This window comes from Stegodyphus dumicola, chromosome X2 (genome assembly GCF_044657685.1).
Source record: "Stegodyphus dumicola isolate Sdum_Otavi_A_Nest chromosome X2, ASM4465768v1".
Classification (NCBI taxonomy): domain Eukaryota; kingdom Metazoa; phylum Arthropoda; class Arachnida; order Araneae; family Eresidae; genus Stegodyphus; species Stegodyphus dumicola.
Genome location: NC_140781.1, coordinates 172,907,879 through 172,922,301, shown reverse-complemented (window position 1 = coordinate 172,922,301; position 14,423 = coordinate 172,907,879). Strand labels below are relative to the sequence as shown.

The 14,423-nt window shown below is 32.2% G+C and overlaps 1 protein-coding gene across 1 annotated transcript in view; it reads right to left on the bottom strand.

Moving 5' to 3' along the window:
* LOC118192231 (N-acetyltaurine hydrolase) overlaps window positions 1–11,184 on the bottom strand; it is a 51,707-nt gene extending 40,523 nt beyond the window's left edge. Inside the window, exons 1-2 of the mRNA XM_035363143.2 lie at window positions 11,029–11,184; window positions 5,883–5,932 (exon numbers count right to left, since the gene is read on the bottom strand). Of these exons, the coding sequence (XP_035219034.1) occupies window positions 5,883–5,907 (25 nt within the window). The 5' untranslated portion in view covers window positions 5,908–5,932; window positions 11,029–11,184. The remainder of the gene's footprint in view (window positions 1–5,882; window positions 5,933–11,028) is intronic.
* Window positions 11,185–14,423: the final 3,239 nt, after the last annotated feature.

The window sequence follows — 14,423 nt, the reverse complement described above, 5'->3', positions numbered from 1 at the left end:
TCTTATTTGAAGTATCATTCCTCGTCCAATGTTCATTAAAATGCTCAAATAGTATCTTATTTTTATATATTTAAGCAGATACACCCCAATTAACCAATATGGTAATTATTTACAATCCTTCTCTTCTTCCCTCAAAGCTTCAAAGTTTTGCTTGTAATCATATCCATTGATAACATATACATTTAAAACAAATTTTTTATTGTAGTTTCGTATATATTGCACTCTTGAGCTCAGTTTTAAAAACTCAAAAGAGATATGTTTTCGTGCTTCCATGATTTGTGAAAATTCTGTTGTATTTGTAGGACTAAATGCTTCAAAATTCTCTATGAAACGTGCCACTCAAATGTGCCCACTTTAAGACATGTGCATATAAGGGTATTCATAGTCCATCAAAAGCATTAATTTTCCTTTAATTGGATAACAAAATACATGTTACACGTATTTCCATGTCTACATTATATTTAATACAGCTTCGTGGCAAGTTTACAGTTTTGAGTGAAATCTGAAGCGAATAAACATTTAATGTTTAATTTAATATGAAAACTTGAATATCACAGATAATATATTTTTGCAATTAATGCCTTATTCATGCAGTGTATGAAAAGAATTTGAAGTACAAGTCAAATGGAGGATAATGTGACTGAACAATATTACTGACATTATTCATAAGGAGTTTAAAGATAAGTAGATTTATATCAACATTTCTTAGTAATGAACTAAATTTCTAAATCTAGTAGTAAAGTATAAGGGTTAAACTGGAAATCTAGAGTTGAAATACATAATGGAATCAGCTGAAGTGTCTGCGATAAGAATTCTTTTGCTCACTTTTTGAAGAAATAATTTTTAATGAAGAATATAACAAAAATTTGTCGTTTACAAGTATAAATCAAGGCTGCAAACAGTTTAAAAGTAATTAGAAATGAAAAGTAATAGCTAAAACGAAGAAACTTCCAATAATTTTATTTTAACTAAAACTGAAGATCGAAAACATTTTGTTAAATCAATTGAAATAAGCATAACAGGTAGAATATTATCATAGTCGAAGTATGTTCATTTTTCATAGTAATCACAGTATGCTTAAAGATTAGAGAAGATAGAAAGGTTAAATATTAATTCACATTAATTGAGAATTAAAAACAATGAAAAAATGCTTTTAACTAGCAAAAATATACTTATTTATCACTCTGAGTGTTTGAAATGTTTACTTTACTTTGTTCTCATATATTTTAGTTTTCCAGATTTACTTGAATTTATTTATCTCTTTCAATTCGCCAGAATCTTAACAACAATTGTTGATTTAGGCATTTTCTAAACAACTTCAGTGCTGTATTTTGTAAAAGGAGTTTATTTTTTAATGAAATGAGATAGAATGCGTAGATATCTTCCAAAGAAAATCAGTATCCTGTAATAATTACGCATATTTACTCTGTTCAGGAAGCTCTAGTCCCATTCTGCAATTAAAAATAAAATGTAAGCAAGAATAAGAATACATTGCTTGCATTATTCATTGTTGCTTATTTTAAAATTTTCCCCATTTTAAATTTAAAAGTGCTAACAAAGCTTAAAAACGGAAATAAAAAAACTATAGATCAATAAACTTAATTTCTAAATTTATTACGTTTTCCCTTAATTTTATTTAATGTATCACTGAAAAATTTACTTACATTTATTTTGAAATTATACTGTAATAGTATCGAAAATACAAAAGTGAGTTCTTTCCTTTTCGCTTTCATTTATTTTGAATCCATTGGGGTAATGTGCAATTACAGAGTTTTGATGAATTTGCAAAAAATTGTATGTGTTATCCAGCGAAAGGTATTCAACTTCTTGAAAGAATAACATTTTCTGTTATCTGTAGAATAAAGAAGAAACCCATAATCATTTCACCTGTTTATATTATGAATGATTTATATCCTCAGGAAAAGCAGGATGATGACCTTCTCTCTAATGCTAATGCAATCGCCACAATGCAGTGTCTTTCGATGATGATGTTTATTTGAATCTTTGATCATCCGCAAATAATTATTTACATACTTCTGTATTTTCGAGCACAGGAGTGAACATACTGCACTTCATATGAAATATTAACTAGTTCAATAACTGAAGTACATGTACTGACAACATACTATGTGCAGTTTATAGAAATTTTCGAGTAAAAAATATCAATTACAGCTTTCAAAAAATGAAAAAAAATAATGTTATTTTTACCCATGATATTATCGATATATTTGTTTTTGTACAGTAAGCTGTCACACATGTATATCCAAAATCATCATAAAATGTTAAATCAAAGATTAAAATTTATCAACTCAGTTTTAATTAGGATTTTATTTATTGAGTTTCAATTTTTTGATTTTATTTTTAGGTTTCATTAAACCTAAAAATTAAGGTGTTTGGTTAATGATGTTGTAGGTTTTTTTTTTTTTTTTTTTTTTTTTTTCTTGACGTGTAGGAAAAGTCCAAAACTTAGACGAGCTCCTTTGGTTAGTGTACTGAAAATCATTTCTCAACCTTCATAGATCAACTTTACGAAGGTATTTATAACATAAAGCATTAATGCTGTTACGTTAAATAAAGCATTAAAACTTTTGTGGAATACACGAGAGTCGCGATACCATCTAGCTGTTTCTTAACTTAGACAAGGACGAAAATACAGAGTAAATCTAAGCATACTTGCTATAAAGAATACGTATTCAGGAATGTAACGTATGACCTAGCGTTGTAACTCAAGTGATTAAGTTACTGAAAATTTTAGTAGATACTGGAGAGCGAACAGATAAAGATATTGCTGTCTTATTAGATATTTCGTAATGGAACGAATAGGCTCATTCTGCGTTCAAGAAACCAGGTTACTCCGAAAAAAGTATAAGGAGGGGAGAAAATAACATCATTGGTTGTACGTGCAAGATTAGATTGAATAGCAAATGTAATTATTAAGTAAAATTAAAAATAAACATCGGGAACACCTTAAACAAATATTAGTAATATTGTATTTCAGGAAAACTAATCTAACCTTTTCACTTTTCTCGATTACTCGATGACTTTTAATGACACACAAAGAAAAAATAATTATGGCGACAACACTTTCAGAGCTCATTTCAGAGCTATTTCAAAATAATGGTAGGAATTCATTTGCATGATCTGACATAATTTAGAAATCAAGAAAATCAAGAGTCAGATAAATGAAGAAAAATGCAATAATCAAAATAAAAAAGAAGTCTGCTGAAAACTTGAATATAATGTTCCAAGCTTGGTTACTGATGAATGCTGGAATTTCTAAGAATTTTAATTGCCATAAATACAGTTAAATAAAGCATACTTCGATTCAATGATTACACATTCCTCGTACACTCTTACACAGATTTAAAGAAGTATTCTCCCTCCTGAAATGAAAACTTATGCTAGCGTATTCTTAATAGTGGTACAACTGAAAACTGGAATTCAAAATCATTGGTTCTTGCAATGCTTCCCATTGATATTTAAAATAATTAAAAACAATTTCTTACCACTGAAATATTAATAAAATTTACCAAGTGCTATTTCAAATGAATACTGAAACTCTATTTGGAACAAGATGCTATAAAATTAACAGTTCTGTTTATAAGTGGCTGTTGAGTTTTTCGCCTTATATTGAAGAAATTGATATTGTGTAGGAACGACATCGCGTAGCATTCATATGGCATAAAATCAACACCGGCGTATTATTAATAATAAGTAAAAGGATTAACGCTCATTTCTACGGTTGATAGCGTAAACTTGAAACCGGCCTAGCATCCATAAGATCGATAGGTACAGGTAGCACCTAGGTCAGCAACCTTGCAGTAGCGCAGGTAAAAATTGAGGTATTGTTGAAGATAGCTAACTGTTAAGCTTGCGGCCTAGTTTTGAGAAAGAACATCTCGAAGGGCAGTCCAAGGGTCTCCAACCCCCTTTTTCTACCATCAACCTCTAGAGAGGACTTTCGGCTCACCGTGTATTTTGAGCGCCCTCCGCGCAGCACGGACGCTATATAATTACAAACATCCATGCCTTCTCCGAGATTCAAACCCCATTCCATTGGTACAAAGCCACTACATGAGCTGAGCAGCCTTGCATAAAATCGACACAGGCATGGGACCGACACTGCCTAGTATCAACCGCGGCATAGGATCGGCAGTGTGCAGGATTGACCCGCACTACAATAACATTCGCTTTCACAAGTTCCATAATTACAGGGAATTGTAATTACATACGTGTTACGCTTTCTTATGGTCAAGCACAAAGCGGCCTGGGCCTAACTGAGAAACCTCCGCACTTGGCGGGAGGTGGGTCATCCAGTCAAAAGACTCGACAGGAAAGAAGTATGCCAATCATGCATCCGCCCGGTGGCCCAACCCAAGACGGCGGATTTTAAAGAGTTTCTTTCAAACCACAGCTGAAGTGAACAACATTGGTCACCATCCCCGGTGCCCAGTGGCGGAAACTATGAAAGTGTGGAATTCTGATTGGTCTTTAAAAATGCTACCTATCAGCACTACGCATACTAGAATCTGTCCTCTGTGGACCAACTGCAATTAAGAGTGCAGGATAGTTACCTCTCTCCTTACCAAAGGCTCCCTCACTTCTTCTAGTGGACCAACCGGCAGGCGGAGTGCAAAGTTATTACCCTTGTCTACACAAGTTCTGCATCTTCACCAGTTCCTCTCGGTTCAACCGTATGAAACGATCTTCCCTTGCGTTCTGAAACCAGCGCTAGGTTCGTTATTTTTATCCTTCGGTGCCGATACTATCAAGGTATAGATCCTAGCTAGCACAATAAAAGACATCTGGGGGATAACTAAAGGAAAATAGTTTGATTAAATGAATATTTCTTAGATACTTATATAGGATCAACACCGGCATATTAACGATACTGGGACAGAACTAATATCAGCAACTGACTCAGGTTATTGAGATGCCTTGTTGATGGGTGTTCGCAAAGATATATTGATCTTAAATAATATCTATCCTATGGCACATTTATGGTTTTTCAACGTGGTGGGAGGAAGTATTTTCGAGAGCTGGGGGAATATCCATTAACTACAAGATCTTTGATTAACTCTAGGAGTGATCTAAGTAACGTTCAGAGCTCAGTGAAAGCCCTGAATCTACAAGAAGCTATAAATATAAATAGAACAAGAAAAAGGATTTCCCTTTATAATATTTAAAAAGTCCGCCACGAAGGTAACCCTTCCCTCAGGTAGATAGCCCTCGTATGCTCTGCCATAATTCTAATACCCCAGAAAATACATTTTCGTGCGCCTCTTGATTTTCATCTATTTATATTAACTACTTTGCTTTGGATGGTTCCTTATCCTGACTTTGACGTTATCGCAAATCGTTTCTACATGAACAGACAATTTTATTTTTCATAAGCTTTAAATGGTTATGTTTTACTATGTGCAAGAAAGTCAAAAGATTTCACTTAAGATTTCTGTTAGAAGATTCCAATAAGGTACCAAATGTGGGCGGAGCCCGACCCTAATAATTGCCCGATTTTCAAATAAGGTACGAAATTTTCAAAAGTCATCCCCCATTTAGGACTAAAACTTTCGTTTAAATAAACGTTTTTGAAGTACAGCTTGAGAAATCATTTTGTAATTAATTCACTTCTTTCATTGCTCTGAAATTTCAGAACCATTGTGAATAGAATATTGAATCTCTAATAGATAACTCGTTTGATCCATAATCAGATTTTATTTTTAACTCAAAACGTTCCGTACAATTATTATTAGGATACTAGTGGTAATAATCTACTATAAATTTAATTTCTAGTTTTATTTCATTCTCATTGTCAAATCAATTTTTAATTTTTGAATTATTGTCATATATCTTTGTGAAAAATATCCGTAAAGAACACCAACCTGTTTGCACTTTTCCCTTCATCATACTAGAGTTCTTACTTTTGTCAAACCTGCAATAAAAATAGTATATTGTTACAGACAGAAACATAATGAGATTTATAAAAAGACTAATCCCAAATGTCGAACAACACGAAGAAATAGATCAGATATAAATTTAATAATAAGATCAAATTGCATTAGAAACTAGTCATGCCGCTTATCATGCCCTCTCCCATCCACGCTCTCATATCGTAGATCAAAAGAATGCAAATATGATATTCAAACCTCAAGATATTTTTGTGTTTCCCGAAACATACATAAGCAGTTAGACAACATAACAACCGTCAGAATATAAAGCAAACGAAGAAATTAGGTGAAGTGAAAAATGAAAAAATAAAAAAAGTGAAAAAGATAAAAAAATGAATAAATCCATTCGATAACAGAATTGTCTATCACACGCTGTATCAAAGGGGGGACGCAGTGCATGACATACACTTGATCATTACTAGTCATGTTTCTCAGTGTGCAGTTTGTATATTATGCAATTTGGGAGGGGAAGGTCAGGCTATTTCAATATAGCAAAGCACATTAGGACTAAATGCCTGATAGGAGGGATGCCTTCGCGGATTTTCTAAAGGAAACTGTCTCGCATTCATCACATGCAAAAAATATGAAAACGCAGCCAAGAAAGGAGGTAAAATAATCTCATTAATAGTGCCAATATAAAAGTTAACTCCCCGCACCAAGGCCTAATAACAATTGATAAAAAATTACTGATGAATTCATAGTTATGAATGCGCGTAAATAGCTATTAAGTACGTCGATTGTCGGAGGGGAGAGACCTAATTGCTCAAATAAAACTGTCATATTCTGATGGTTATTTTATTATTGACATATAAATGTATGTTTCCAGCAGTACCAAAAAAAATCTTGAAATTTCAACTATGTCATTTGTATTCTTTTGCGTCATTTTAATCTATATTGAAATTTATTTTACGCTATTGCTTATAGTACGTATCGTTTCTCCCCTTTCAATTTTCAGTGTTAATTAGCCACACATATAGAGCACATACATAGACGTAAAGTTTGATGGCTAGTCGGTTGTTAGCTGATTAATGCAAAGCCCTTAAGGGATACTTGCAGAAGAGGAGGAATGCCCTTTGTAGAAGATTTGCTAAAGGAAACTAACTAATATTTATGTTACACATGATTTGTATTCCTTACTTTTCTTCGCGATTTGAGAATATCGTCGTTTGACTTTTGAAGAACTCACAATGTATTGTGCATTTAAATATCTGTGAAAAAATATTCAAAGAAACCTAGATTTTCAAAATGGAAAAATAGCTGGGATTGTCTAAGCAGAAAAATGATGATTCGCAGGTGATAGATCCAGAACAATCTACTAGCATTAGGAATATTGAGAGAAAAAAAAATGTTTATAGAAAATATAATGAAAGTTACTTATCATTTGGGTTCACTTGGAATGGAGATGAAATGGACCCTTAGCCTCAATGTGTTGTTTGCGGTAAGCTATTATCGCTTTCCAGCTCCCATAGGTTTGGTAAATGTGAGTTGTTTCACTGGGTATCAACAAAATTTCTCAATGCCCCACTCCTATAAAAAGTCCTAATATTCTAGGTTTCAATAATCAAATCCATTTTCCTGCCACGTCGCTTGGGTGAGATCCATCCAGCATTAACTCCTTGAGATTTCTGGACAGGTAGATTTTACAAGGTGGGGTTGTCAACTTCACGTTCAACTTCCCAACCTGGAGGACAGTCTCCTGATATAATTCCCAGGGGCAGAGTGCCAGGCTATACCCCCGGGCCCCCTGGCCCTGGGAAAAAATTATCGGAAATAAGAGAAAATAGTGAACAAGTAATGAGAGGTTTCGTTACTTCAAGTGAAAAAGCTTCGGAAGCTAGTTACTTAGTAAGACTTACTTAGTACTAAGTACTTAGTAAGTCTTACTAAGTAAGTTACTTAGTACTAAGTACCTAAGAATTGCCAAGACTGAGCAGGCTCTCACTATTGGGGAAAAACTTATATTACGAACAAATAACAATATCGTTTTGACATTATTCAACGAAAAAGCAGCTAATGAACTTAATAATATTCTGCTATTAAATGGTAGAGTAAATCCACGAATTCATGAAATGGCAAATTCCATAAAAGAGACACTTATTCAAAAAATAAAACATGGTAAATAGTAAAGTAGTAAGAATTTCGCTTTGCAATTGGATTAAAGTACTGATATAAGGAACTACGTTCAATTACTAGTTTACCTACGTTTCGAAGAAGATAAACAAACGAATTGCCGAAGAGTATTTATTTTGTGAATCTCTTCATGATAGAGCAACTGCAAATGAAAATTTCAAAATAACTAACAATTTTATGTTTGAGAATGATATTCCTTGGAATAAGTGCATTGCCGTATGCAGTGACGGAGCTCGGGCTTTAACAGGAACACATTCCGGTGTTATTTCTCAAATAAAGAAAGCTGCACCTGAAACTAAATTTATTCACTGCTCCATTCATCGTGAAACTTTAGTAGCTAAAACAATCTTTGAAAACCTGAAAATCGTTTGAATCAAGCTGTGAAAATTGTAAAATTTATTAAAAGCCGAGCTTTAAGTTCAAGAATATTTACGATTTTATGACAAGAGATGAGCAGTGAACATGAAACGCTTTTGTTACAATTCTGGTGTAACGTGGGTTATTCAGAGGCAAAATTTTAAATTGTCTATTGTAACTTCGATAAGAAATTTAAATTTTCTTCTGTGATTCAAAATTTGAATCGCAAAAATGTTTATTTAGTGAATTATGGTTAGAGCATTTAGCATATTTAGTTGCAATTTTTGGAAAGTTAAATGAATTAAATTTAGGACAAAGCGTCAATTATTTTACCTTTAGAGATGAAATAAATGAAATGATTAAAAAACTCCAGCTAATAATCGAAAAATTGAATAGTAATATTTTAAGCATTTTACCACATTTAGAAAGTTTTCTAACCAAAAATAATTTGAAAATAAAAGAAGAATTAGAATCTGACATTAAAAATCATTGATGAATAATTTTAACATGTATTTTCGAGAGGATTTTGAAAAAATAAATTGGATTAGAAATCGATTTTGTTCAGATGTACCTGAAATTTTGTCTTGTGAAGAAGAACACTTGACAGAAATTTCCTGTGATCGAACTCTAGCTGAAGATTTAAAAAATAACATACTTGTTAACTTTTGGCTGAACCGAAAAAAAGAATTTAAAGGCGTTTCAAATAAAACTATTAAAATTTTATTGTTTTTCTTTTGCACAATCTATTTGTGATAACAAGGATTTTCTTCCATGTTGTATTTGTAAAATAAATACAGAATAAAATTAAAAGTGGATCCTAATTTACGATTAAAACTAAATGAAATAAGACCAGACATAAAGAACAGGCCCAAATTTCACACAGAAGTTTAGAAGTTAAGTATTATAACTTAACGTTTGATAACTAAAATGGTAACCGATTTTTGTATCTGATATTTTTTATGTGTGAATATTTAATATAAATAGCCAGTAGGTTGGGCAAGGGGCAAAATATTTTTTTAATATTTCTATTGAGAAATTGAAAAATAATCACTGTAAAATATAGTGGTGGTATTTAAGTTTTTTCAATCTTTGTTTAGGTGGTACGCGTTAGTCAAGAGATTGAGAACCGCTGCTCTAAATCACATGAATAGAACACAATAATATAAATTTCAAGTCACGTGATCTAAAGTTCGGATAAATTATAATTGAGCTAATACATTTTTGTTCTTGTAATATTACAAATAAGAAATGGTCACGAGCAAACTGTTTTTATCCGTTGAGAAAATAAGTTAAAACAAACAGCCATTCTGTTTTTGCTGTCTTTAAGAGACATTTTTCCAACTAGGATTGATTTTATTTATAAGATGAGAGTAATTTAGATGATAATGAATAGACGAAAAAAAAAAAAAAAAAAGGAAAGAAAGAAAAAAAATATTCGTATAAAAACTCATTTAATTTGGATGGGCGAAATTTGCCGGACATCTACCTTAACTGTTGTGAAGGTAAACTGTAGCCTGAAATATGTTCTGTTTCCTGGAAAGGCGCAATCAAACCGAAATAAAAAATATTGAGGTCATCTAACTAAGGCCACGCGCCGGGTTGTTTAATTAGAGGATTTCATTCATCACAGTCAAGGTCAAAGAATTGCTGCAGACGATTGAAAGAAATAATGTTTTCGTGAAACGAAGAAAGGAGTAAAAGTTTCAACTCTTGAAGTTAAACATAATGAATGCAAGAATTCTTATACCCACTCGTAAGTGCAAATAAATTACAGTGTTAGATATGGCCAATATATGGCTGTTTGCATTGGCAAGGTGAAACAAAGGTGTTCAAATAGTTATTCTTAAGCTTCAGCGTATACATTCCTTACGATGGTAAATGCGTAGGAGGAGGTGAAACCCCCTCAGGTGTTTATACAAAATTTATGGTGTTATAAAAAGAGAAATTTAACATTATGGAGTTTCGATATGCACCTAGTCGAAATTCATAATTTCTAGTTTAAATTACATTCTAGTTACGTTACGTATACTTTAGTTGGTGTTAAAAAGCCCGTGAAAATGGCAGAGTGGGGGGGGGAGACACGCTTCTTCCATTAGCTAGGTGATATTCTCGACTAGATAGAAAGGGAAGGTTTGATGAAGTTATTACGTAGCGTGTTCAAGCTAATATATCGTCAAACAACCGAGATATGACGTATACATTTACATCAAGGATCCACAAACCTTTGGTCCTGTACTAATCACTTTATTCTTTTAACTGACATAAGCTATATTAAGTCATCACTAAGGAATATTTAGTAAGATAAAAATTCATAAGATAACAGAAAAGTCTTTAATAAATGTATTTTAGTTTTCCTTTAATAAAGTACATGCTATTTGAAACTGGCAAAACAAGATTTTATTCTTCATTTTCATATGAAATATAGCTTTCGAAAACTTTTTAAGCAGCAAAAAATATCTGGGTTAAACGAACTCGCTCATTCAAGGCCTTAGTTAAAGCATGACAATGGAGGTTAATAGTCATTTTTCTTTATTAATCCAGGCAAAAAATATAAATAAAAAAAGGGAGTAACAATTGTTTTCATCTGGCTTACCTGAGTGACACCGCAAAGAAATTCAGAATCTGCCAAAATGCTTGTGTTGTTGCCAGGAGATTATCACTTCCTGTGTCTGAGAAACTTCTTTTAGATGCTAGAAGGGATAGAAGTAGACTTGTTTTGAAACAAGGCCCTCAAAGTGGCGACTCATTGCTCGACGTCATTCTACTACAGATGCACCCTTAGTAAACAAGATTTGGCAAGCAAACGAAGACATTTCCCTCTTGATCTTTGACTGCCCTTGATAGGTTAAATTGTACTTTTGCTTTGTTAAAGATAAAATGTTACCAGGTGAACGCTCGACGAGGAGAAAACATAGGAAATATTATAGAACATTTTAACTCACAAAATCCATTATAATGATAGATTTATTCTGATCAGATTTAAGCGAAAGTAAATTGTGTAAAAATTGTTAAGATATATGTCTCGATGTGCCGGATTATAATTCGAATATTTTAAACCTGATGTTGTACAATTTAATCCCACTGTAACGCGGTTTTCGCGGTGAAAAAATAAAACCGTTATGTAAGCTGATCGTATTAGTCAATTTTAGGAGTTTTTCTGAATTAACACAGTTACTATCATTTCACATGCCTCCTCTTTTTGTGCCTAACAATTTCAGCTCCATGGATTAAAAATACACAAAAACAAGTTTACATGTTAAAAATGTTAAATATCGCGAAAGATGTTTTGGAAGTAAAACGAGAATAGATCTCATGTATTTGCAATGTAAAATGTCAATATATGTGCGGAACTTTTTAACAAATACACATTTCAGTTTATGAAAATTGGAAGTCATGATTGCACTCTCGTTATAACATTGCAAAATCTCGCTATAACGAAACTGAATGGTTTATACTAGTTCATATTTCCGTTCGTGTGCAAAATTTGTAGAACAAACATCAGGAGATTACATGCAGCAGCGTTTCGCTTACTCTTCTAGGGTTTAAATAAAACATTTTTGCTCAAATAGTTTAAAGATTTTTATTCTGGTACGAAAACCATGTGCAGTTTAAATGAAGAATTAAATTTCAGTAAACTGTAAAAAAGAATCAACAGAAAATAAGCTTAGCATAAGAAATAACCATTACAAAAATTACCCATCTAAGTATAATTTCAATATTCCGAATTTTATTGCACATAACTTTTTTCAAAGTATATAATCGGAAATTATATATATATATATAATTGAATACTTTGAAAACGTTGTTGTTTTTATTTACAATTTTTTTAAACTTAATTTTTCTTCAATTTTCAGTCTACCGTCTATTCTTTTTTTACTTCCTTGTACGAAGTAAAAAGGAAGTATTGTAATCGCGAAAAGCTTCAGGCAGCATATTTCAACGAAAATATCCACTTTGACCGCTTTCGAATGAAATTTAACGATGTTTTGCGTGATATCTGTACGTAAGGACAGAATAAAAGACTCTTTTCCTCCAAAAAAACTAAAAAACTGCTTTAAAATGAATTCTGAAGAGAATTTTTCGTGGCGTCTGTACGAACGTATGTACGTACGTGCGTACGTACGTATCTCGCATAACTCAAAAACGAGTAGCCTCAGAACGTTGAAATTTTGTATATAAGACTACTATAACATGTAGATGTGCACCTCGTATTTTGGTTTCAATCGGCCGCGCCAAACGTATATAAATATATTTATAAATATATCCATTCTGTTACCCGGCTCAGTGATCTGTTTCTTTACTCTTATATGTTTGTAAATTGTACATTTTTTGCTTTAAAAATGATTGAATTATGTTGTTTTTATCTTCCGGTTAAGGGTTTTATGCCTTTAGTAAATCTGTATGCAATATTTTTAGAATTTTCAACAATTTTAAAATTGTTTAAGTGCCGCTAAGCCTAATTTGATGGCGGCCATTGCTCTTGTTTACATTTGAAACAGTTGAGTAGCGGATTTGTTGCCAATCTAGAGAAACTTAGCTTCGCAACAATAAGATAACGCCTTCATTTATTATTTAAATCATGCTTAATCCTTTCTGGAATTTTTTCGAGGAAATAAGCGTTTAAAGATTTACTTCGTAATTTTTAATACAGATATTTTGAGTTTTTATGTATTTTTGCCTTGTCGCGAATTAATTGAATGAGAAATACTCAATAGTCTGTAAATAACTGTTTCATTTTTGTTTTGTTTGCTTAATTTCTTTTATACATCTTTCTAGCTTTATTATAGTATTTGAATAGAACATGTGGCAACGATTAAATAATTCTTTAAATGATATAAATTTTGTGCATTCCGAGTTATATTATGAATGAAATATAATACTGTTAAGTAAACCTAGCGCCAGAAAAGTTATGGTAAACAAAGTGAATTTTTAAAGAATGCATTTATTCTATTGTGGTTTATGCGCTGCCGGCGAAGTAGGTTTAATTCAATCTAATAAGTTTAAATAAAATGCAAGAAAAAATGAGTATAATTTAATATTCCGTACAAGGAAGTCATGTGGTGTACACATCAGATTTTTTTCATTTAAAAGAACTATTCGCTTAAAAGAATTCTTTTAATAACAAAAGCTCATTAATGGAAACCCGAATAACATGAAAAGCAAAAAATGTCCTTTATTAAATTTGTAAGAATAAATATATATAGAAAACATTAAGCTGAACTGAATTTACTAAGAAAGCTGAGAACGAAATACTAATTCATGATATAAAGCTATCATAGCAAAATGAATTAATTCTTAAAAATACAGGGGGGACCTTTAAATTCTCTTTTGGTAAAACTGCGAATTTACCAAATTAATAATTGTCATGAACCTTCTCTTACTTTTATGAAAATCAGGTAGTAATTTCTCATGCAAATCAAGGGAGATAAGTAGTAAGTAATCAAGGGAGATAAGTAGTAAGTAATCAAGGGTAAGTAATCAAGGGAGATAAGTAGTGTGGTAAGGAAATTTGCTACATGTTTTCCTTGTCTGTCTGAACAAAAGTGACGCCTTCCGGAAAAGTACTTAATTTAAAATACTACAATACACGCTGGATTTCTCCTTTTGAACATTGCGAAAGGCGTTCGAAGAAAATCTAGTAATTCATATTAGATAATTTAGCAATACTGACTGAACACTCGAGCTCTTTGATGCAGTTTTCAGCACTATTTACAATCAGTGGGAGGATACAAAGTTACTATCAGAACGTGTTCAGGGCCAAAAGGATAGTCAAACTTGTGAATGTAAGCAACAGAAAATGTGAAGAAGACTATAGCACGTAGCTGATATAAAATGTGCAATGCTTGACCCTTAAAACCTTTAGGATCTATAAATAGGAAAGCATACGACATATCGGGGGAAGGAAAGAGGAAACTCCATAAAGTAGCCTATCAGAAATGGCAGAACTACAAACTTTCAGAAGCCTTAGCTACACGATGACGGAAGAAC